At 53.2% G+C, this 23,621-nt stretch overlaps 1 protein-coding gene across 1 annotated transcript in view; it reads right to left on the bottom strand.

The window, feature by feature from the left end:
* Positions 1-23,621, bottom strand: part of KSR1 (kinase suppressor of ras 1) — a 145,456-nt gene that overhangs the window by 57,021 nt on the left and 64,814 nt on the right. The window contains exon 2 of the mRNA XM_084862753.1: positions 2,085-2,225. Within this exon, the coding sequence (XP_084718879.1) occupies positions 2,085-2,225 (141 nt within the window). The remainder of the gene's footprint in view (positions 1-2,084; positions 2,226-23,621) is intronic.

Here is a 23,621-nt window from a genome sequence, read left to right as displayed (position 1 = left end):
AGGCCCAAGACGAGGAGTTAGAAGGCGTCCAGCAGGCCTGGGCCTGACCTGTCCCTGCGATGAGCTCCGGGACCCTCGGAGAGCCAGCAGTCTCTCTAAACCCAGTGGTCCTCGTCTGACAAGCAGGGTGGATGGCGATGAGATGCTGGGCGAGTCACTGCCCTTGAGGGCCCCGGTGTCCTCAACTGTGAGTTGTGAGAAGAACTGCTTTCCGTCTCAGGGATGTGAGGAGGGGAGGGTGCATGCTGTGGCTGGGCTGGGGCTAAAGGAACCATTCAAATCTCTATAATCTCCAAGTTCATGGTTTTTAAATCTGTGATCATGGATTAGCCAGTACCTGTTCGGAGCTCCTTCATGTATGGCAGAAAACTGTCAGGAGGTCAGTGGGCAAGGAGATGGATGGAGAGACATAGCTCACTATGCATATTTAACAACGCTCAAGGAAACTCCATCTCACGGAGCTGTTTCCCTCAACCTTCACACTGGCCACCTCCTGCCTGCCAACTTCTTAAAGGCTGGCCTAGACCACAAATATGAGGGCCGCTGGGGCCAGGCCAGGAGCTGCAAGGTGCTGAGAGCTCCCCTGTGGGCCCCTCATGAACCCACATCTCCCACCAGTGAACGGAACCTTTTATGCTGATGTCACTTCCTGTCCAGGAATCTCTCCTAGAGAAAATACCTAAATATACAAATAACTTCATAAATATATTAACCGCTGTGCTACAGATAATAATCAACGACTGGAATTAACCTCTGTCTGATAAACTACATCACATATATTCAATCAAACATTATGCAGCCGCTTAAAGAAAGGGGGGCTTCCTGGTACGTATGAAAATATGGGGGACACTTGATTAGCATATCCAATGATAAGAGCAAAAATCTAAAAATGCTTATTCAGGATGGTTTAAACCAGTGCTTCCCAACAGAAATATAATGCAAGCCACATCCTTAAATTTTCACTTTTGAGCAGAAGCATTTTAAAAAGTAAAAGTTCATTTTATCACGATTTTCTTTAACTTAATAGATTCATAATTGTGTCACTAACATGTACTAAAAAGTTATTAAGTGGTTTACTTTCTTTTTTTCTTTTTTCTTTTTTTTTGTACCAAGTCTTCAGAATGCAGCTCGGCTCAGCACATCTGGGAATTCATATCTTTGACATTATAGCTCGTCTCAGTGTGGACTTGCTAGGTGCCAAGCAATAACAGCCACACTGCCTAGTGACTACCTCACCAGACTGCACAGGTCTAACCCACTAGAATATGTGAAAGGACTTAAGTAATAAAAATTAAAGAAAAGACTAGAAAGAAATGTCAAAATCTTAATGATCACAGACTTCCTCTAAGTGGTGGAAATATGAATGTGATTTTTCCTCCCTCTTCCTGTTTTTTTAAGTGTCTACATACAATGAATTCATGTTACTTTAGCACAATGGCAAGAATCCATCTTTACTTTTAGAAGGAAGGGATTTAAGATCTGAATGGGTGCACTGCCCCTGCCAAGCACTGATTTATTTATGCCCATGAGAGCTGTCCTCTCAGAGGGACGCTGCCATGAATACTAGCTGGTTAGTTGGTTAGTTGGTGGGAGGGTAGGTTGGTTAGATGAGTGGGAAGAGGGAACACAGTGAGAGAAACAGTATATTACAGCAGTCACAGGAGAAAATTCAACTCAGACCCTTGTTTCCAAAGCACCAAATCTATCACTTATGAGCTGCATGGTTCTAAACAAGTCACTGAGCCCTTTCTGAGCTTGAGTTTCTTCAGGGATGAAGTGGCAACAATGATAGCAGCTCTTTCACAGGGCTCGTGAGAACTAAGTGAGTTTATCTCTACAAAGCGTTTGAACACAGTGTCTGTCGCACGGCCAATGTTTCCGGCAATGTTGGCCGCTGTCCTCATGGTCAGGCCGTCGGACTTACAAAGCAGTGGCACCCAGGACACAGGCTAGAGCCACGTTTAGCGCGGGGCCCCTCTGAGAATAGACAGCATTGCCCCTCCGTCCTTGGGTTTGATTGTGGTCCCTTTGCTTGACTCACCCCGTACCCCAGCCCCAGCCCCAAGTCCCCGTGGCCCGCTTACCTGCGCCACCTCCGGCCTCACATTGAAGGTGTACAGCCAGTCACTGAAGCGGGGGTAGCTGTCGAGCTCTGGGGTCCTCTCACCAGGAGCCACGCTCAGCTTGCACTGCCGTTGCTTGCAAATATATCGGACCAGCTTTGCCTGCGGAGAACCCAGAAAAGAAAAGGTGGTTCATTGACGGCACATGCTCGCGGCCGCCCCTGGCACGCACACCGTAGTGGAGCTCTGGCAAGCAGGAGCCTGCTGGATTCCCCTTTGCTGCCATGCGATGTATTGAAGCAGAAAGCTGGGGAGGAAGGACAGGGGTAGAGTCCGGGAGAGCCAGCAAGAAACCTGGAAAACACCCATAACCCTCTACCCGACCCAAGGGGAGCTGACATGCCTCAGGCTCGGGACATGATCCTCCGAGAGGAACGGGCAAGACTGGTCAGAACAGAGACCGGTGTTAAAAGAGAAGAGGACTTCCTGTTTGAGGGAGGGAAGTCAGGTTGGGGGCGCGGGGAGGGTTAGTAATTGATGATATGGACCATGTGGGGGTCTGAGGATCATGAGTAACCTCCCACTTAGGATGCATCCGGCCCAGAATCAGACTGCCTTGGCTGGGATCTGGGGGCTCAGGCACACGCTGGCCCTGAGACCTTACACAAGTTACTTAACACCCCACCCCCAGAAAGGCCTCAGGTTCCTCCTCCAGAAAACAGGGATAATAATAGAACCTCCCCGATAAAACAGACAAAATGCTCCATGCTGGCCCACGCGTGCTATGGCGGCATTAGTAAGGGTCCATGACTCGCGCCCACAATAGGCTTTCAGGACCCACACCCTGAAGTGTACGCTTAAAACGTAAAATATAAAAAGCTTAAGTAAGGTCAGCCTGATGCTCTCTTGGACAAATACTGGGCGCCACCTGGGGAGGGCCAATTAAAACAATTATTGCTTGCTTCATTTTTTATTCTTATAAGTATATTTCCAATAGGACATGATCTCACTCATCTAGGGGAGATGGTGAACAACATAGACTGATGAACAAGAACAGACCCGGAGATAAGGAGCCATGGGTCAGACTGTTGGACCTCAGAGGGAGGGTGGGGATAAAAGGGAGAGATCAACCAAAGGACTTATGTGCACACATATGAGCCTAACCAGTGGTCAAAGACAATAGCGGGGTGGGGGCATGAGTGGGGGGGATGGGAATGGGGGGTTGAGGACAAATATGTGGTACCTTAATCAATGAAGAAGTTAATAATAAAAAATAAAATAAAAAAGAAGGGGGGATGGACTCCAGTAGATGGAAATGGACACACCGGCTTGGCTGAGATCAAGCGACCCCTGGACCCAGTGAGAACTGCCGAGAGGTTGACCAGACTCCGCTGGCCTCATACTGGTGACTTCCGGCTTCCCCCAGCGGAGAGCACCACCTCCAAAGCCTTGTACAGAAGCCCTGCCCTCGGAGCCACTGAGCCCTCTGAAGGTGGCCGGATTTAGCAGAGGTCAGGTCCTCCTACCCCGCAAAGGGTCGTGACGTGAATGCGTGCTCCTTTATCTTCCATCTGTGTGTATCTCCCTACGTTTCTCTAAACAGCACAGTCACAGTACTAACAAGCAGTTAATGATCACTGTAATTTAAATGTCAAATGTCTAGGAAACCCCCCGATGTCCAAAGAGGAGTTCCTGACAATATTTTTGCACCAGGGGCCCCTTTGGCAGTGCGGGGAGGTCCGTATCTCTGAGAATAATGCTTTTAAGTGTGTAGAACAAAACACTTAGGATCATAAAAGGAAACCGATTACATGTAAATACATGTCTCAAAACATTACATAAGGTAGCGACAGGGCACTAGAAGCTTCCTTATGAAAGCGGTGGGGCTCCATGTGAGCATAACGCTGAGGTTGTGCTATGCCAGGCGGCTCCACCACTGTAACGTGATATGGAAACAGCTGTGATTTCCACTGGTGACCGAGTCACACAGATCTGCTCAGACAACTGGGCCTTGTCGCCCCCATCCAAATGGAACAAACACACTGAAAATGAAGGTAGTAACTTTCCACCCCACATTCATGAACCCCCAGAATTCTCCCCACAGACTCCAGGGAAAGAACCCTTGTGGCCGGAGGGATGTGAGGCGAGAGAAGAGACCCATCACGACAACAAAACCATTGCTTCTGCAGCGGCCTTTCTGAGATCTCCCCCAGAAACCTGTTTGGTCCCAAGCTCACAACCTGCTAGACTCAGGGACCCTGGCCCGCTCGCATGGCCCTGACCTCTGCTAAATCCGGCTACCTTCAGAGGGCTCAGTGGCAAGTGAGGACGCTTGCTAGAGAGGGAACACAGAGTCAGAACAAAAATAACCACACTCAGCTGCACGGTTTCTATGTTGAGTGAAACCTAGACAGAGGCAAACACAGGGCTGCTCTCCGTGCCTGCACTCTGGGCCCCTGCGTACCCAGAGCAGACATTACTAATCAGACGTTCTCCGCCGAGACTGGCAACTCCCATAAGAAGTATATCTGGTGTCCCATTGTGGGTCCCAAGCCCCTGGATCATCTTCAGAGCATGGAGCTCAGAAGTGTGAAGACACAGATGCCTCTTGCATCCTGAAGAACTATGCTGAGGTACTCATGCCACATACCCAGCCTCACCCCGCTCTGGTCCATCCCTCCCCCAGTGTGACCAGAGGCCTCAACCTTCTCTTCTAGGCTCATCTCCGCTCCACCCCTGGCCCACCCAGCCCTCCAGGCACACACTCGCCTAGAAAATACTATTTCTTACATTTTCCTACCCCCTGGGCCTCTGCTCCAGCTGTCTGCTCTGGCCAGAAGTTCCTCCCTCCGCCAGCCACAGTGTCCTTGGCCCCGGCAAGACTTCCCCGGGCCTGATTAGAGTTCCTGTCTCCCCTCCCAAGCGGGCTGTCTGCATCGCCATGGCAGCCCCTGTCACAGCCGGTCTCAGAATAGAGCTTCTGAACATACAAGAGCTTCCAGGGCAGCGGACACAGAACAGGCTTGAATCCGAGTTCAAATCTAGGTTCTGCCGTTTGCCAGTTGTGTGACCTCATTCATGTTTCTGAGCTTGGTTCTCTCACCTGCACAACAGGAATGATAATACCCAGCTCTTTCCTGGTCCCCTGGGAGGACTGAACTATAGTATGGGAACCCCCCAATTACTAGGCTAGTCGATCACCCTATTATTATACATCCGGGCAGGGGCGGTGTCTACCTCCCTCTGACTGTCCCCACATGCCTCTTACAGCACGTGGCACGCAGTATGTGCTCGAAAGTCATCAGCAAGGAAGGAGCGAAGGGAACACGTTAAAATGTTTTTCACAGCCAGGCCTTCCCTCCACTCCAAACTGCTCTCAAACCACAGCTTCAAAAAGCTGACTAAAGTCAGGGCAACACATCAAATAAGTCAAATTCTTTTCCACATTAACCCGAGAGGCCGGGCTGCTGGCACGAGCCGCAGCAGCCGTGAAGGCCATCGCCACGGCAAGAGAGTTTCCAGGGCCGTGACCCTGGGAGCTGATTAATAGCATCCATTCGGCACAAGACTTGGGCCATCACAGGTCAACATCACGACCCGCCAATCTGGCCTCGGCAGTGAGCCGGCGCTTGGGGCTCTCTCTAGTTCAGCCGCCTCCAGCGTGTCCCACCCTGTCGGCCACCAGGCCCTCTGCCAAAAGGTTCTCTAGGCGCAGCTTAGACATCCATCCCTCCAGGAAGCCTTCCCCCAGCCCTCCAGTCCTGCTCCTTAGCCCCCTGCCTGCTCCTCCATCAGATCACAAATTGAAGTTCTTACATATTCGTCTGCTTCCTTCTTTCAACTGGAAACTCCATGAGGCCAGGTGCCTGGTTTGTGGGTTTTTTTGTTTGTTTGTTTTGTGTGTTTGTTTTTGTTTTTTGTGGGGGTTTTTTTTTTGTGTGTGTGTATGTGTGTGTGTTTTGAATTATTTTTTAAAATATATTTTTATTTATTTTAGAGACAGAGGGAGAGGAAGAGAGAGAAACTTGAATGATGAGAGAGAATCATTGATTGTCTGCCTCCTGCACTCCCCCTACTGGGGATCAAGCCTGCAATCTAGGCCTGTGCCCTTGATAGGAATCGAACCCGGGACCCCTCAGTCCGCAGGCCAACACTCTATCCACTGAGCCAAACCAGCTAGGGCTTGCTCAGCGCCAGATCCCCAGGAACCAGCACAGCACCTGGCCCACGGTTGGCTATTGTAAAACCTTTGTTGAATAAATAAATGAACACATCATACGTTTTTGTAGCCCCAGCAGGCACGCAGCATCTGCCAAAATGACATCGGAAAACAAATGCTAACGGGGCAAGTGAGGACTGAGAGGCTCCAATGCCAGGGCAAGTTCCCCAGAAGAGGAGTGAGCGGCTGCTTCGTTGAGAGGCCGTGAGCGATCCCTGCTGGACGGCCCAAAGCAGGCCTGAGGGTGGGACTGTGCAGAACTCACTGCACCCCGTGAACAACCCACAAGCCGGGCGGGCACAGTCTGGGGACCCGTGGCCAGCAGGCCTGGTGCCTGTTGGCTGCCACCTCCCAGAGCTCCCAGGGAAGCAATGACACCTGCAGACCTGGGTTCTGCTGACGGAGCAAAGCTGTTCTCATTCACAGAGGGTGGGGGTACGTGGGGCGCAGCAGCTCACACCTGAGCAAAATAGGGCTGCTCTCACTTTGGGGAAAGTTGGTCAGAGTCACAGTAGCACCCAGGGGCTACTTTCCCAGAGAAACTATGGTGGGGCCTGCCAGGCCAGCCCAGGGGCCTGCCGGGGGACCTTTCATGAGGAGAGTCATTTTCTCTTAACCACAAAACCACCACATACAAAGTTTCCGAAAGAGAAAAGCACCTGGGGTTTCAGCCATGGGGCTGCTGGCAGCAGGAGGGAGAGAGTCATTAGCACCCTGGCCCGAGGGGAGGAGCCTGGGCTAGAACCCAAGTCTCACCCCAGCCCTGCCCTGACACTCCGCCTGGTTTACAGAGAGAGCAGAGGGGCATCAAGTCAGCCCACAAACAAGTGGGGGCTATTACCCATACACAGTACACACCAAGCGCTAAGTGTCCTAGGCCCGTGGTCGGCAAACTGCGGCTTTTGAACCACATGCGGCTCTTTGGCCCCTCAACTGTGGCTCTTCCACAAAATACCACAGCCTGGGTGAGTCTATGTTGAAGAAGTGGCATTAGAAGAAGTTTAAGTTGAAAAAATTTGGCTCTCCAAAGAAATTTCAATGGTTGTACTGTTGATATTTGGCTCTGTTGACTAATGAGTTTGCCCACTACTGTCCTAGGTTAAATGATCTAGCCTCTGGTCCCAGCTCTGACATTTACATCAAGGATCTTGGGGGAAATCCCTCTTAGCTCAGCTTCTAATCTCACCACCTATAAAAAGGGTATCATGTTATGGAAGTTGGGGCCAAAGTAACTAATATAAAAGTGTTTGAAACAAGAAAAAAATACATTCAGGCCCTGGCCGGTTTGGTGAATAGAGCGTCAGCCTGCAGACTGAAGGATTCCAGGTTCAATCTAGTCAAAGGCATGTACCTCAGTTGCGGGCACATCCCCGGTAGGGGGTGTGCAGGAGGCTGCTGATTGATGTTTCTCTCTCATTGATGTTTCTAACTCTCTTTCCCTCTCCCTTCCTCCCTGTAAAAAATAAATAAAATATATATATATATATATTTTTTTTTTAAAGAGAGAGAGAGGGGAAAAAAATACATTCAGGCCCAACTACGTTCTATTGGTTATGCCAACAAGTCCAAGAGGAAGCACAGATCTATGAAAAACCGGCTCTTGAGACAGACAAACCTGGCCTCAAAGCCCCTCTCCACCACACTCCCCAGCAGGACACTGAACCTCGGCCTCAGTGTCCCCGCCTGTAAAATGGGTTTGATCTGTTTCAAAGGGCCGCTGTGGAAATCTACAGAAGATAATATGGACGGAAGGTGTTCACCCATTCAGTGGCAGCTGCAGCGGGTGGCATTCTCACCAAGCTCGGTCTTCAGGTTCCCTATAACCTTCGTGGGCAACAGGGAAGCCGTGGGGGGAATCACACTCCTTTTAGAGACAGAGCTAAAGAAAACCCCCGAGGCTGGGGTGGCCATTAGGACAAAGCTGGTAGAACTCACAGATTAAGTATGTTTATTTTTATTTTTTAAATATCGCTTTATCCTTTTTACTTATTTATTTTTTAAATATATTTTATTGATTTTTCACAGAGAGGAAGAGAGAGGGATAGAGAGTTAGAAACATCGATGAGAGAGAATCATCGATCAGCTGCCTCTTGCACACCCCCTACTGGGGATGTGCCCACAACCAAGGTACATGCCTTGATCTGAATCGAACCTGGGACCTTTCAGTCCGCAGGCCCCAGGCTGAGGCTCTATCCACTGAGCCAAACCGGTTTTGGCTACCTCATTACTCTTCCCGTACGTGGGGCCTAAGCCCGCCTCCCTGTCGCCAGGGCCCGCAGATCCCAGGTTCACCCTTCAGAGCGCATCACGGCTGTCACAGGGACCCGCGAGCCAGGCTGATCAGGGGCACACGCTCCTCTGCAGCCACGGAACAGAGACCCCTCGCAGACAGCCGGGGTGCTGCAGGGGTAACTGCCCTGCTCCCCAAACCCTGGCTGAAATGGTCGTCTTGGCAGAAACCTCTCGCACAGGCTTCCCCGGGCGGCTGGACAGCGGCCAGCCATTGTGCCGGGCTGGCCAGGCGGCGCAGTGGTAATAACCAGACAAACATCCCACCTGGTGCACGGGTGTGCCTGCGCCTCCTGTTTACCGTCAGCACCTGTTCTGACTGGTCGGGGGCCATGCCTACGGTGAGTGAACTGTTCCACCACCACCCCCAGTGGGAAACCCAGGCGTGGTCCCACCCCTGGTGCTCTCCCTTACCAGCTGTGTGGCAGTGACCAGTTTGCTTTACCTTAGCTTACTCATCTGTGAAGGGAAGAAAATAAAATTCCCTGCGGGACTCACGTATGAAACGCCCATAATATGCGAGGCACTCACTGAATCGGATGCGTTCATAAGGGTCCCACTTAGCCCGCCAGCACAGCCTTGCTGAGCAGGAGAGGAAAGCCTTGCAGTCAGTGCTCTTTGGACTGTCGTATCCAGGCTTCTGCACCTTTGCAGAAAGCACGTCTCTCTGAGCAACTGACTGCAAACAAAGCCCGCTGCACCCTAAAACGTCGGTGCCCGAGACAAGGAGGTCCTTCCTGTGGGTGACCCCCAAACCCATGGTCCAGGCTACGGAAGTGGCCAGACACCATGACGTGTGTGTCACCTTAACCCTGACTCGGGTGTGGGCTGCTGCAGAATGTTGCTCTTCTCCGTATCCCGGGTCTTCAGGTCTCAAGCAGGCAGGCAGTTCGGTCCACGGGGCAGATGTGGCAGATGCTGAAGTACAGAGGGACAGATGAACCCCAGGTACAGGCAGAGGTGGGCCCCGGATTCTCGTGTACAACAGCGGGCTCTCCCAAACATGGGACTCTACGGCCATACTCGACGGCCAACCCTCGTAGTAACGATGAATCTCCTCCACTTAAGCAGCACCTCGTCGCCTCTTTCCTTGGATTCCCAATGAAAACTTCAGGAGGTAGATATCGTAGTAGATCCCTGACAGCCCAAGATTGACATCCTCGCCTTCACACAACCCCAAAGCTGTCACCAAGAGTGTCATTCTTCCCACAAAACACCGTTACCTACACTTGAAAGCACTCAAGATCCTTCTAGGCTCTTAATGCGAAGGGCCGTGCACTCAACATCACGAGGAGGGAAGCAGAACTATGGCAAGATGTGAGTGCTGGCGGGGCAGCCTGCTTGGCTCAGTCACAGGCTGAGAGGCACGCACCCACCCCGCCCACAGGGATACGTGATTCTGAGTCCAGCCTCAGCACAGGGACAAGCGTGGCTCGCCTCTCAGGGTCACTCACAAATAGGCAAACCACGTGGGCTGAACCCGTGAGATTTACAGCTGTGTTTTATCATCTCATCTTACGAGTGAGAAAACCAAGGCACCAAGAGCTTTGTATGTTTCTCCAATCGTAAAGGGACTCGGTACTCAACGCTCTGTTTCTTTGTACCCTACCTTTTCCCAAAAAGATTCCTGCTATTCACCCCCTAAGCTCCTCTAAGCTGCCCTGACCAGCACAAGCAGGATGGCAGGGGGCAGGACCTACCTCTCTTGTGGCCTGACATATACATGCAGCAATGTCCAGGCTGTGCCAGGCAGTGAGTCCTCTGAAGAAAGGCTGCAGGCTGTCCCCTACACTCTCCGAGCGTGTCCATTCACAGTGTGCCACTGCCGCTGGGCCTGGTTGCTATAACCTACCCTCTGGACTATACCCGATCCCTGGCTCCAAACTAGCTCTAAATTCATTAAAACTAGCCACCATCCTGCCTGGTAACTGGGGCTGCCACTTCCAAGGAGATCCCAGCATGCATGCAGAATGAGGTGAGGCACCCAGACGGCCATTCTCACTCCCATCTCCTCCCCGCTCCCTCAGTTTACTCGGTCCTCCAGCCTCCAGGTCACCAACACCTATGGGACCCTGACTCCCTCCTCCCAGGTGGACAGCACTGAGCTCTTAGCACTCTCCACAGCAGTCTTTGCTGGTGCCAGGTCCCCGCCTACCCCATCCCAAACGTAGAAAGTCGCCAAAGCTCTCATGACTTACTCCAGCCTTCCTCAATGTCCCCGAAGCTGCTGCACCACTGGTCCTGCTCTGCAAAGCTGGAGTCTGCTTCAGGGAACTTGTGATTTAGAGCACTTTGCTCCCACAGCCCCAATGACCACTAGCTCTGAAAGGATTTCCTTGGGATCTCAGGGGCTTTTATGGACCTGAGAGGCAAGAAGCAGACCTGGACGGGCGGCCCTGAGCCCGGTCATCCACCGACTCTCCAAACTCTTCTTCCTCCTCTGCAAAGCTGGAGTCTGCTTCAGGGAACTTCCCACGAGCCCGGGCAGCTAAGCAGTCTGGTCTGGCTGCCGTGGCCCACGTATTGCAAAATGATTTCTGAGAATGCAAGGTCGCGATGCAGCTAACAGTGCTACACACAGGCAGGAACCCAGCCCGCCCCTCCGCCCCGAGCACTGCCAAGCCCTGCAGGAACCCGGAGGGTACCACGTGGGGCTGCCGTTGGAGGGAAAGGAGCAGAGCAAGCAAGAGCACCAGGGAAAGCGGGGCACAGAGAGGAGAAAGTGACCTCAATCCCCAAGCCGGGCCTTTCGCAGCCAACCATCCTTCGCCCGCCCGTCTCGGTCCCGCACCCGGGCTCTGCTGGGGAACAGGCCAGACACGTGCATTTGTGCAGAGACGACCTCCCCGCCAAGCCTCCATCGGCAGCCCTGCCCTGACGTCAAAGCCGGAGTCGGGAAACCAAACACAAACAGACAAGCCTGCCCTGGACCACAAGTGGAGCCGTGCCCAAGGAGGCTGGGGTGAGAGGGCCACAGCCGGGAGCTCAGCTCCCCGCCCATCCCCAGCTCCACGGAGGCTGCGGACACCAGGCTGCCGGTGAGAGGCTCAAACCCAGGTGGAGACAAAACTGGATCAGTCTGTGGTCTGGCGGAGGGTGTGGGCACCCACCGGGGCCAGCACAGCTACGGGTGCAGGAGACCTTGCCCCACAGCCCTGCGGCGTGAGTTAACATCCTCCCTGCAATCAGCACCCTCCTTAGTTACCACCACCCGTTCGAATGGCTCCGACACTGAGTGCGAGAGGGCAGGGCAGGGAGGCTGGCGTGGCTTACAAGCACGTACGAAGCTTCTGGGACAGACGGAGCGTGAGCCGGGCCAGGGTGGACAGCCAAGGCCCCACGTTCTCCCGGGGACACCTGTATCCCATCCCGGGCCCCGCTGAGGTCATGAGGCTGCACAGGAAAGGCTCTGAGAGGAAGGCATTTCCTGGGCTGGAATATCCTCAGACGGCTCCCACTTGAGAACCCGGGCTGAGCGGAGTCGACGTGCTCCTTGGAGAGTCAGTGGATGACCAGGGGCTCAGGGCCACCCGTCCAGGTCTGCTTCTTGCCTCTCCGGTCCATAAAAGCCCCCGAGATCCCCAAGGAGATTTTTTCAGAGCTAGCGGTGCTCAGGGCTGCGGGAACAAAGTGCACTAAATCAGGAGGTAGCCAGACACGGCTCTCCCCTCTCTGCCCTGGGCTTGAGTGCCTGTAGGAGGGACAGGAAGGAGGACCTCTCTCTGTGATCCATTTGGTCCACAAGTGATCGGTGAACCTCTTCCGGCTGCCGGGCACCTTGGGAGGCACAGCAGCGTGGTCACAAGCAACCCGGTGCATCAGCTTGAGGAACTCACACAAGTGGGGGTGAGAGGTGTGCCCGCAGACAGACCTGACCAGAGGACTGCGGGGGGCAAAGAAGGGGAGCAGGGACGGCCACCCTCGAGCCTCACTGGCAGCCTCCGTGCTCAGTGCTCCTGGTGGGGAGGCTGAGGGAAGCGCAGGTGTCAGGAGCCACGTGGGTGGTGTCACCCCCAAATCAGATCCTTCATTGGACAGAGCCTTTGTGCCAGTTCAACACTCCACCTGCCCGTCTTAAGTTCTCCGGGCCCACGGAGCACAGCTTAGCCCTCAACCCCACAATGGCAAGCGGCAAATCCCGGAGAATTCCTGACACTGCTCACCGGAAGGGCCCTGGATAAGCGGAAAAATAGGGGGGAAATAGGCAGAGCCACGCCTGACGGCAGAGGCAGACTCCTGCCGATGGGCCCCCTCCCTGACCCGTCCTAAGACCCGGCCCCCTGGAAGACGCTGGGAGGAGGGGCGGGGAAGGTGAGGCATTCAGGCTCTGATTGGAAAGCACCTTCTACGAACAGGAGATCGTGGCAACGCTGGGGAGACAGGCCTTCTTTTCCAGGAACATGACTGTGTGCCTAGCAATTCAGCCCATCACAGTAAAGAAAAAAGGGCTGTGCAGAGAGCAAGGGGCGAGGGGCAAGGGGCAAGGGGAGCACCTCGGATACCAGGAGTCCATCAGTGCAATGGCGAACTCCCCTGGGATGCTGGGTGCTGGGTTAGCCGCCGTCATTATCGACCCGGTATCTGTTCCTGACCCCTGCTCACTTGCACTGGCTTTGTCTGAGGCACCACTGTGGCCGGAGATGAACTGGTCTGAGTCAGTGGTTCTCAGGCCTGGGATGGGGTCCAGCATGGCTCCTGCCATGTGCAGGCCCCACTCCCAGCATCCCTTGGAGCTCGCTACGGGTGACAGTTCCGGTCACTGAGACGCAGGGATGTGTCCGCTGGAACTGCTGGGAAAGCGCTGGCTCTCCTCACAAGCGCGGCAGATTCCGGAAGCCTGCTGCCCGCAGCCCCCCTCCCGCACCGAAGGTCGGCACTGCCAGGAGCTGCCCGGAGAGAACCACAGAGAGGCCGGCACTGCTCTGCCGTGGACCAACACGGGAGCCGCTCCGCTCCAAACACCTCGCCGTAGGAGAAACAGGATGGCCCAGGTGTTGAAATCACTTTTTCTGTTCCCTGCAACCGAGAGCGGCCCTTTCTGCTAACATTTACTAAGCCCACTGCATCTCAAACTTTCTAAGCCTTCTAAGGCTAAGGCTTCCTGTTGGCCTCCATGGAACCTCTGAAGAGAGAGAGAAAAAGGCTCTTCTTGGGACCACGTGGCTTCCCACGGCAATCCTCCAAAAGTCCTTCCGAACTGCTAAGGGCAGCTATGTTTTGGTTGGTTGTTTTGTCAATCTTTTACCCGAGAAAATATAATATTTTTAAATATATGTTTTTGTTGATTTCAGAGAGGAATGGAGAGGGAGAGATAGAAACATCAATGACGAGAGATGTTTGAGTCATGAGTCATCTGCATGCCCCCTACCAGGGATAGAGCCTGCAACCAAGGTATGTGCCCTGACAGGGAATTGGTTCATAGGTTGACGCTCAATCGCTGAGCCACACCGGCCCGGCAAGGATATTTTTTTATATTGATTTTTAGAGAGAGTGGAAGGAGGGGGAGAGACAGAGAGAAACATCAAGGTGAGAGAGACACATCGATTGGTTGCCTTCCACATGCACCCTGACCGATGCCAGGGATCGAGCCTTCAACTGAGGTACGTGCTCTTGACAGGAATTGAATCCACAACCCTTCAGACCATGGGCCAATGCTCTAACCACTGAGCAATCAGCTAGGGCAGCTACATTGTTATGAAGTCCAATTTATCAATTTTTTTCTCTTTTTTGGTTTGTGCTTTTTATTTGCTTTCTAAGAGATCTTTGCCAAGCCCCATTCACAAAGACATCCTCCTATGCTCTAGAGTCTAGACCAGTGTTTCCCAACCTTCTCTCATGTGGTAACATATAGGTAAAATTGTATACTTAACTAGTGCTCTAACACAGATGTTATATACAGAGCACTAAGTTAGGTATGCAATTTTACCTATATGTTCTCAAAAATTCTAGTTTAGCACTTCTTAGTTGGGATTCAGGAATCTGTGTTTTAACAACTCCACCAGGTAGTTCTCATCATGAGAGAAGGTTGGGAAACACTGCTCTAGACGTTCTATAGTTTTACCTTCTTGTTTAGGTCTATCTGCATGCCCCCTACCAGGGATAGAGCCTGCAACCCAGGTATGACCCACTTGGAAGTCATTTTTGTATTCCAGGGCTGTTTCCCCCCTCCCCCCCGAACTATATACCATTTCTGTTTTATAATTGGATATTCTTACGTGCCAGGCACTGCATTGTATGCGCATTGCCTCGTGGAATGTTCTAATAGGTGATATAACTCTCTCCTTTTACAAATGAGGAAACTGAGGCTTAGAGACGCATACACCTGTGAAAGGAGCCTAGCGTTCTCTGATGCATGTGTAACACCTGGTACCTCCTTCACATCCACTGCACGGACCTAACATACAACTGGACATTGAGCCTGACCAGGGAGGGGGAGAGAGGCAGGATCCTTGTTGTTCTCACAACCTGCCGGTTGCAGTGAGTGCTGAGTGCTCGGGACACAGCCCCCCGCTGTGCCCCTACCCAGGGAGACCCAGGATGTCCCCATGCCCAGGAGTGCAGGCAGGGGAGGGGGGAGGCCCGCGGGAGGTGAAGCAGGATGTGCAGCATCTTGCATTTCTAGAGGAAAAGAATGGGGAGAAGAGCCCCTGCTCTTGGCGGTGGCGGTGAGAGCTGCTCTTCCCCATGTGACAGCCGCGGGGTCGCCTGAGGCAATGCTACACGTGGGGGCCACCACAGCGCTTAAGGGGGGCCACCGAGAGTCTCACACTCCTCCAACCTAAACTCTACTTCCTCTGCCTGTGAACCCGGCTGGACGGTGGCTGCTCTGGCCCACAGGATGGTGAGGATCCTCATGGAGCCCCGACGACTCTGACGGGCAGGCCATGAGGAGAAGCCCTGAGCGTCCACGGAGAGGAGAGCAGGCCACTGGACCCAGCTGCCCAGCTGTCCCAGCAAGGTGTGGGGTGTGCAAGGGAGGCCTCCTGGGGCCTGCAGACCGGGACAGCTGATACCTCCTTCACATCCACATGGAGCATGCCACCTCGGTGCCTCAACAGAGGCTTGGATACTCGCTGTAAGGTCCCAAGGGAACCAGGTCTAACTATGGAGTGAGGCGGCCGAGACCCCTAGGAAGACATCAAAGAAGAGGTAATAAATGAGTTCAATGGGCTGGGGTGAGGCGTGGGGTAAGGGGCTCCAGGTGGGGGACACAGCATGAGTAAAGATCAGTCACAAAAGAATACCCCTTTTTTTTAAGGGTATAGCAAGGAGCTGGAAACTTGAGGATAAAGGGAAGATATGGAGAGCAGTCATTCCGGGGGCTGGGCCAGCTCATGCATTCTGGGGGCTGGAATGTTCTGGGTGGCCACACTGAGGCATCTGCACTCCATCTTGCCAGAGTGGGGAGGGAAGCAAAGGAAGAAACACGACCAGATCTGCATTTCTGAACCACTGTCATTCTGGAAACCATGTGGAGGACAGATTGAAGTGGGTGTGGAGCATCCAGAGACAGGAAAATCAATTAAGAAGCCACCGCAAATTCAGCCAATGACGAGAACAAAAGGTAATTTAGCTGGTGGCAGCGTGGGTGGAGAGGAAGGAGCAGATTCTAGAGATGTTTTATTAGCATTTTTTACAGTAAAGACACGACTTCCCTGCGTGCCGGTCCAGGGAATTTCTGGCATGCTAGCACCCTGGAATGCAGGAAGCTGAAAAGCTGACTTTCTCCGGCAAATGAGCCAACACGCAGGGCAGACACTGTCTGTCTTATTCGCTGAGACCCGGCACTTCGTGGCAGAGAGGGTCTGCTACCTGTCAGAAGCCCCTGGCTGGAGGTCCAACGTGGCAAAGGCACCGCAACCCACAGGCAGCTAGCTCCCAGCCCACACCTGAGCTCTGCCCGCTCCCCTCCCCAGGCAGAGGGGGACCCTGCACCTGCCAAGAGCAAAAGCCACTGCTCTGAAGACAGTTCCATCTCCAACTCTTCCTGGCAGCCCCCAGAGGTGGGGCTGGAGAAAGGCGGCATTTGCCAGAGTGGCCAGGCCCCAGAGGAGCCTTCTCCAGCTAGCAGGGGGCTGCTGGTTCTGTCCAGCCCTCTCTAACCCATGTTTTTTGTTTTTTAAATATATTTTATTGATTTTTTTTTTTAACAGAGAAAAAGGGAGAGAGATAGTTAGAAACATCAATGAGAGAGAAACATTGATCAGCTGCCTCCTGCACACCCCCTACTGGGGATATGCCCGCCACCAAGGTACATGTCCTTGACAGGAATCGAACCTGGGACCTTTTAGTCTGCAGACCGACGCTCTATCCACTGAGCCAAACCGGTTTCCGCTCTAACCCATATGTACAGGAAACATGCTACTTCATAAAAGGAGAGTGGGCCTGCCCAAGATACAGTGTGTGTGTGTGTGTGTGTGTGTGTGTGTGTGTGTGTGTGTGAGAGAGAGAGAGAGAGAGAGAGAGAGAGAGAGAGAGAGAGAGAGGTCTCCCTATCTTAATCAGAAACATCCAAGTTCAAATCTCACCCTGACCTCCTACCAGCCAAGGAGCTGTGGGAAATGGACAGAAAGTCCCTGAGCCTTTATTTCCTCTGTTATAAAGGAGGGGGAAGACCAGATCAAACGATCAGGTGACACAGAGTGACATCATGCACGTCGTCCAGCAGCCGGCGTGCGAGGCGCCCAGCAACGCTTGGCAGCCACCGCCCTTCTCCGCGGCCTGAGTCGTGGGAAAGGCCGGGGCTTTGACAGCTGACAGGGAGAGTGTCGGAATGCAGGTGTCGGCTATTAATCTGTTGACTCGTCTGCAGGTGCCCCGTGGCACAGAACAACCAGTTTATGGAAATAAGCAAACTGAGCAAGAGCTACCCTCCTCCACCCCCACCCCCAGGAGTGGACAGCATGATTTTAAGTGACTGGGTTAAAACCCAGCATTCTTTTTTTTTAATTATTATTAAATTACTATCTGTGTACATATTTTAACATTGCCCTCCCCCCTCCTATACATACCCTCCCTCCCCAGAGTTTTGTGTCCATTGGTTGTACTTATTTGCATGTATACAAGTCCTTCGGTTGATCTCTTTTTTTTTTTTTCTTCTTTTTTTCTAAATATATTTTATTGATTTTGTACAGAGAGGAAGGGAGAGAGAGAGAGAGTTAGAAACATCGATGAGAGAGAGAGTCATCGATCAGCTGCCTCTTGCACACCCCCTACTGGGGATATGCCCGCAACCAAGGTACATGCCCTTGACCGGAATCGAACCCGGGACCCTTCAGTCCCCAAACCGACGCTCTATCCATTGAGCCAAACTGGTTTCGGCTCGGTTGATCTCTTATCTCCCCCAGATCTCCCTACCCTCCCCGCTTTAATTTGACAGTCTGCTTGTTGCTTTACTGTCTTTATATCTGTCTTTTGGTTCATCAATTTATAATGTTCTTTAATATCCATAAATGAGTGAGGTCATGTGGTATTTCTCTTTCATTGACTGGCTTATTTCACTTAGCATGATGTTCTCTAATTCTATCCAGGTTGCTGCAAATGATGAGAATTCCTTCTTTTTTATGGCAGCATAGTATTCCATGTGTAGATGTACCATAGTTTTTTGATCCAATCATATTCTGACGGGCAACTAGGCTGTTTCCAGATTCTAACTATTGTAGATTGTGCTGCTATGAACATAGGGGTGCATATATCCTTTCTGATTGGTGTTTCTAGTTTCTTGGGATATATTCCTAGGAGTGGGATTACTGGGTCAAATAGGAGTTCCATTTTTAGGTTTTTGAGGAAACTCCTTACTGTTCTCCACAGTGGTTGCACCAGTCTGCATTCCCACCAGCAGTGCACGAGGGTTCCTTTTTCTCCGCAACCTCGCCAACACTTGTCGTTTGTTGATTTGTTGATGTTGGCCATTCTGACAGAAAACCCAGCATTCTTGAAGCACTGAGTCCCACCGAGGGGGCCCCTCAGATGCCTCTTGGGGAAGAGCGCCTCCTGGGGGCGGAGGACAGCTTGGCAAGGACATCCGCGCCTCTTTACATAAGGGATCTGTGAAGGCCGGTCGATTACCCATGACCTTCTTCACTGTGTAATCTCCAGAGATCTCTTTTAAAGGGACCCTGAACGCTGGGCAGAGGAAGGTAAGGGAACATGGGTTTGGAAAGGGAGCTGTGGGGGGTTGAGGAGATGTCAGCTCTGGGAAAGAAGAGGAGCTGGACCGCCCTCTCTAACACAGAGGCCAAAGGACGACGGGGTTTCTCCCCCTGCGCCCAGGGGCGCCTCAGTTTACACAGCTGTATCGGGCTCAGATCATCGGGACCATAATTATAGAGTGAGCGAGGGCTCCGATAACAGAACGTCACTGACAAGCTATTCCAGGAATGCCAGCCAGCAGCGGTCCTGAGCGGGATGGTCAGGTGCTCAGGCATCGAGTCCAACAGACCTGCGTTCAAATTTCTGGGCGCTGTCCAGTTGCCTGAACTTGGATTAAGTTAACCTTATGCCTCAGTTTCCTTGTCTGTAAAATGGGAGTGAGGGAGAGGCTAGTACTACCTTCATGGGGTCGGGGTGGGGGGGATGTAAAGTGCTTAGCACTCAACTGTCAACACACATTACTGGCCGTCCTGATCACGAAGGTTCCGGTATCTTGTCATCTTTGAAAGCAGTTACATTCTGACTTGTTTACGGCTTTGAGATTCTTCCTGGATGAGCGCATGAATACGTAGCAAGTCCCATGCTACGCTCACGAGTTCCTTGAAAAGGGGCAAGAGGTCAGGCAAGGCCAGAACACATGCACCTCAGAGGATGGCCTCCTTAAACCTCGCTTTATCCCTGGGGGAGGGGGGGGTCAAAAGCAGGTCAACACACAGGCCAGACGGTGCAACAGGAACCCTGCCCGTGGACCGAGCAGAAGAGCCGGGCAAACAAGACCGCTATTAAGACGCACGCAACCTGAGGAAGCAAGCCGAGGAGCGCCGGGGAGGGTCGGGCTGCAGGCCTGGCACACGGGCTGTAACAGGAGCTGTTCTCAGGCCTGGGCAGGAGAGACACAGCTCAAAGACACACACACACACACACACACACACACACACACACACTCTCTTACACAAACACGCAGCCATGCACACACACCTGCCACCCTGGATACGTTCTCCCTGAGCCGAGAGGGGCTCCGTTTCAACATAAACAGAACAGGTGGGCTGCCAGCCGCCCAAGAAATCAAGTCACCACCACTTACTGAAGAAATCAGGCAACAGCTAACACTGACAGGGCACTGCTTTACGTATCTTTTGTTGAGTCACGTTAATCCTCATAACAAGCCTGTGAGAGAGGCCCCAACCTACTCCCATTTTACAGAGGGGTACACCGAGGACCAGGAGAGGCTCCGGGTCACCCAGCTCATCAGCAGCAGGGTGCGAATGGGAGCCCAGGAGGTTTCACTGTGGAATTCATGCTCTCACCACGGGCTCTATTCCCTCCTTGTGTGACTGGTGTGTTTGGGACACCCGCTGTGAGCCAGGCCAGCGCTGGGCATCTCGGCATGGGTGTCCTTATGTACAAAGGAGGGCCCAGCTGGTACGTGCCAGAGCCAACTTGAACCCAGGAGGGTCTGACCCATGCTGCACCTCCCCACTCGAGGCACTGGACGTGGCCTTGTGGTTGGCACCTCGCCCCAAACCCACCCTTCAGACAAGGACCCTTCCCCCTGAGCAGATGGACACGTCGTTGACACGGCGCACAGACCCCAAGCGAGGCTCTGCCACCTGCCGGGAGGCGTGGGGGCCCAGAGGAAGCCCAGAGAGAACCCACCAGGAGCCTCTGCCTCCTTCCTCAGCACAGCGCTCCCCTGCCCAGGGGCCCGCCAGCCACATCCTACTCCGTCCTACCTGTCCGCAGCAAGAACCAGAGCAGAGCCTGCTGCAGGCTCCCTGGTCACACTATTTCTGATGAAACGGCTACAGGTGGAGATACACACGCAGGCTCTGGCATCAGACCCAGCTTCGCCCACAGAAAGACCTCGGGGCGAGCAGCAAGCTCTGGGGCCAGGGCGCCCCGTGGCCCAGGGAGCAGCCCACACCTCGGGCCCCGCTCCGCCGCCGTGCAGGACGGCACACGTCTCACATTCCCAGCGAGGCTGGCTTTCCCACGGCCCAGTCCGAGGTGACCCAGATACTCCAACTCGGCCTCCTGGGGAGCGGAGCGCGCCTGCACGGAGAACAATCCTGACAAACCCACAAGGCCCCGGATCTCTGGCCCGCTCGCTGTCTTTGCAGTGAGCCCGGACCCGTGCCAGCGAGGAAGGGGACCCTTCTTGCGATATCTGAAATACTTCTAAGTCACAAAATTCTAGAGTGTTCTAAGACGAGAAGGGCCTTCAAGGTCATCGCACACATATAATGAGTAAGTAGCCCATGGAAATAACCGAGGGAACAAAGGCCCCAGGGAAGGCAGGGCTTTAGTCAGTCACAGAAAGTCCGGAGAAGGGGGTGTCAGCACGGACCCCCGCCTCCTGGCTCCTGTCCGGGGCTCTTCCTCACGCCGGAGGGCAGAGGCCTGCCTCCAACCTGTTGCGTGAGCAAGAAGCCGAGCTGAGCCCCGGTTTCCTATTTTCATTTAGCAAATTGGGGGCTATTTAAAGACGTTTATACATGCCCACTCACTCGTCGGGGGAGGGAGGCGTTGTTATTATTATCCCCACGTGGGGGTGAAAGGAAGGCAGAGATAAAGTCATTGTCGGGGGCCGGAAGTGAAGCCAGCAGTGTTGCTCCACGGTAGGAGCCCTGGACGATTAGGCCACGTGGCCTCCGTAACCGCAGTCCCTCGGCGGGGACAGCTAGCTACAGGGGTTCAATGGCATGTCCTGACCAGCTCTTTATTTTATTTCATTTTTTTTTAAAGAACAATGTATTGATTTTTAGAGAGAGCAGGAGAGCGAGAGAGAGAAATATCAATGTGAAAGGGCAGTATCAATTGGCTGCCCCTTGTGCACCCCTCACTGGGGATCAAGCCCACAATCCGGGCATGTGCCTTTGACTGGGAATTGGACGGGTAACCTCCTGGGGAGCAGGATGCTGCCTAACCCAGCAGCCCCCGTAGGACAGGACGTGCCCGGGAAATGCAGGAGCAGATCTGCCATGCAGGACCCAAGTCGGGGGCCAGCTAGGAAGCAGACCCAGGGGTTCACGATCAGCTCCTACGGGGCCCTGGAGAGCGTGACCAGAGCTCACTGTCCAGCACAGCAGCTTTGCTGGGTCCGAGGCCTGGGGCCCCTCCAAAAGTTCGGCCTCCCCCCTTCCCCTTGAACCCTCTGCAGCCCTGGGTCCAGGAGGAGGAGAGATTGGCCCAAGGCCCCAAACTCCAGGGCAATGACAGCACACTCCCGTGTGGCCTCCTCGAGGCCCGAGCACTTGAGCTTTCTTTCTGAAAAAGGAAGCCATTACTCAACAGGTTGCTACACACAGATACTGAGAAACACAAACCAAGAGGCAACGCGGGCCACCGGCCTCAGAGGTCGGAGAATGAGGGGGAAGGGCTGGTCTGGGTGCAGCTAAAGACGCGACAAAGAAACTGTGTGCACAAGCTGGTCCGGCCCTATTGGTAGGAGAGGCACAGGGAGAGCAGCCCCAAGGTGCAACGCTGAACCAGGGCTGCCTAGGTTATGGGAAAGCATTACAAAACCATGGGACACGTTGACAACAGCATGGAGACGTTTTTTGTGTGATCCCGTTGAGCGACAAAGGCAGGACAAAAGAACTGCGCACTACTCCATGGAGGAAATCACCTAAAAGAGTTTTGCCAAGAAAATGCACCTAAAAGTAAACATAGCAGAAATGCCAACCGCCAGGGAGTGGGAGAGCGACAGGTGGTGGCCGCCTTCTCCTGTTTCTGACTTCCAAACGCTCCACAATGACCGCGTCCTGGTGTGATGAGATGGTTAACAATAGCAACACCTTTTCAATGGTCAAAAGCGGCCGAAACCGGTTTGGCTCAATGGATAGAGCGCCGGCTTGGGGACTGAAGGGTCCCAGGTTCGATTCCGGTCAAGGACATGTACCTTGGTTGCGGGCATATCCCCGGTAGGGGGTGTGCAAGAGGCAGCTGATCAATGGCTCTCTCTCATCAATGTTTCTAACTCTCTATCTCTCTCCCTTCCTCTCTGTACAAAATCAATAAAATATATTTTAAAAAATAAATAAATAAATAAACGGTCAAAAGCGGGAAACGGAGGGCGGCGGCGATTCTCTCCCGGCAAAGAGCACAGAAGCCTGGGTAGGTAGCCAGTGTGGACACCCTCAGTGACGTGGAGCCCTGCTCAGGGCCACTCTGCCCAGCCTCCCCGCACAGCCTGGCACAGCTGGTTACTTCCCCTGCCCTGCTGGGTCCTGGATAGAGCAACACCTCCCTGATTCAGAAAAGGAGAGAAAGAAAGCAATTCGATATGGTGGTATTAGAGTCTTCGTGTCAATTTTTTAACACAACAGCCCACGTCCGTCTGTCCGTCCATCCGTCATTCCATCCATCCATCCGTCCGTCCATCCATCCATCCGTCCGTCCATCCATCCATCCGTCCGTCCATCCATCCATCCGTCCGTCCGTCCATCCATCCATCCGTCCATCCATCCATCCAAGAATAGCAAGTACCTACCAGTTACCCAGAACTGTGCCAAGTCCTCCAGTTAGTACAGAAATGAGTAAGACCCACTTCCCACCCTAGAGGACTAGATTATAGCGGAGGCTATCCAGTTACAATGTGAGCGGTACTTGACTAGCTGCTCTAAGACACACGTTGCCGTGAGAATTCGGAGGTGAAGAGGAAAATAACTTCCGGCCTCAGAGGAACAACAGGCAGCAAGAAAATGGCTCATGGCAGAGGTGGGCCTTGAATGGGGCCCTGAAGAACGAGTAGGGTCAAAGAACAAAAGGGTCAGGCAGACAGGCCACGGGAACAGACACACTGGGGTCCAAGGGAAGCAACAGATGCGAGCAATCACAGCAAACCTCTCCACCTTAGTCCTGAGCAAGGAAACGCAAAATGAAAACGCACGGGGTTG

Source organism: Pipistrellus hanaki (genome assembly GCF_964339955.1).
Source record: "Pipistrellus hanaki genome assembly, chromosome: 16".
Taxonomy (NCBI): Eukaryota; Metazoa; Chordata; class Mammalia; order Chiroptera; family Vespertilionidae; genus Pipistrellus; species Pipistrellus hanaki.
This window is presented reverse-complemented; position numbering and strand designations above follow the sequence as displayed.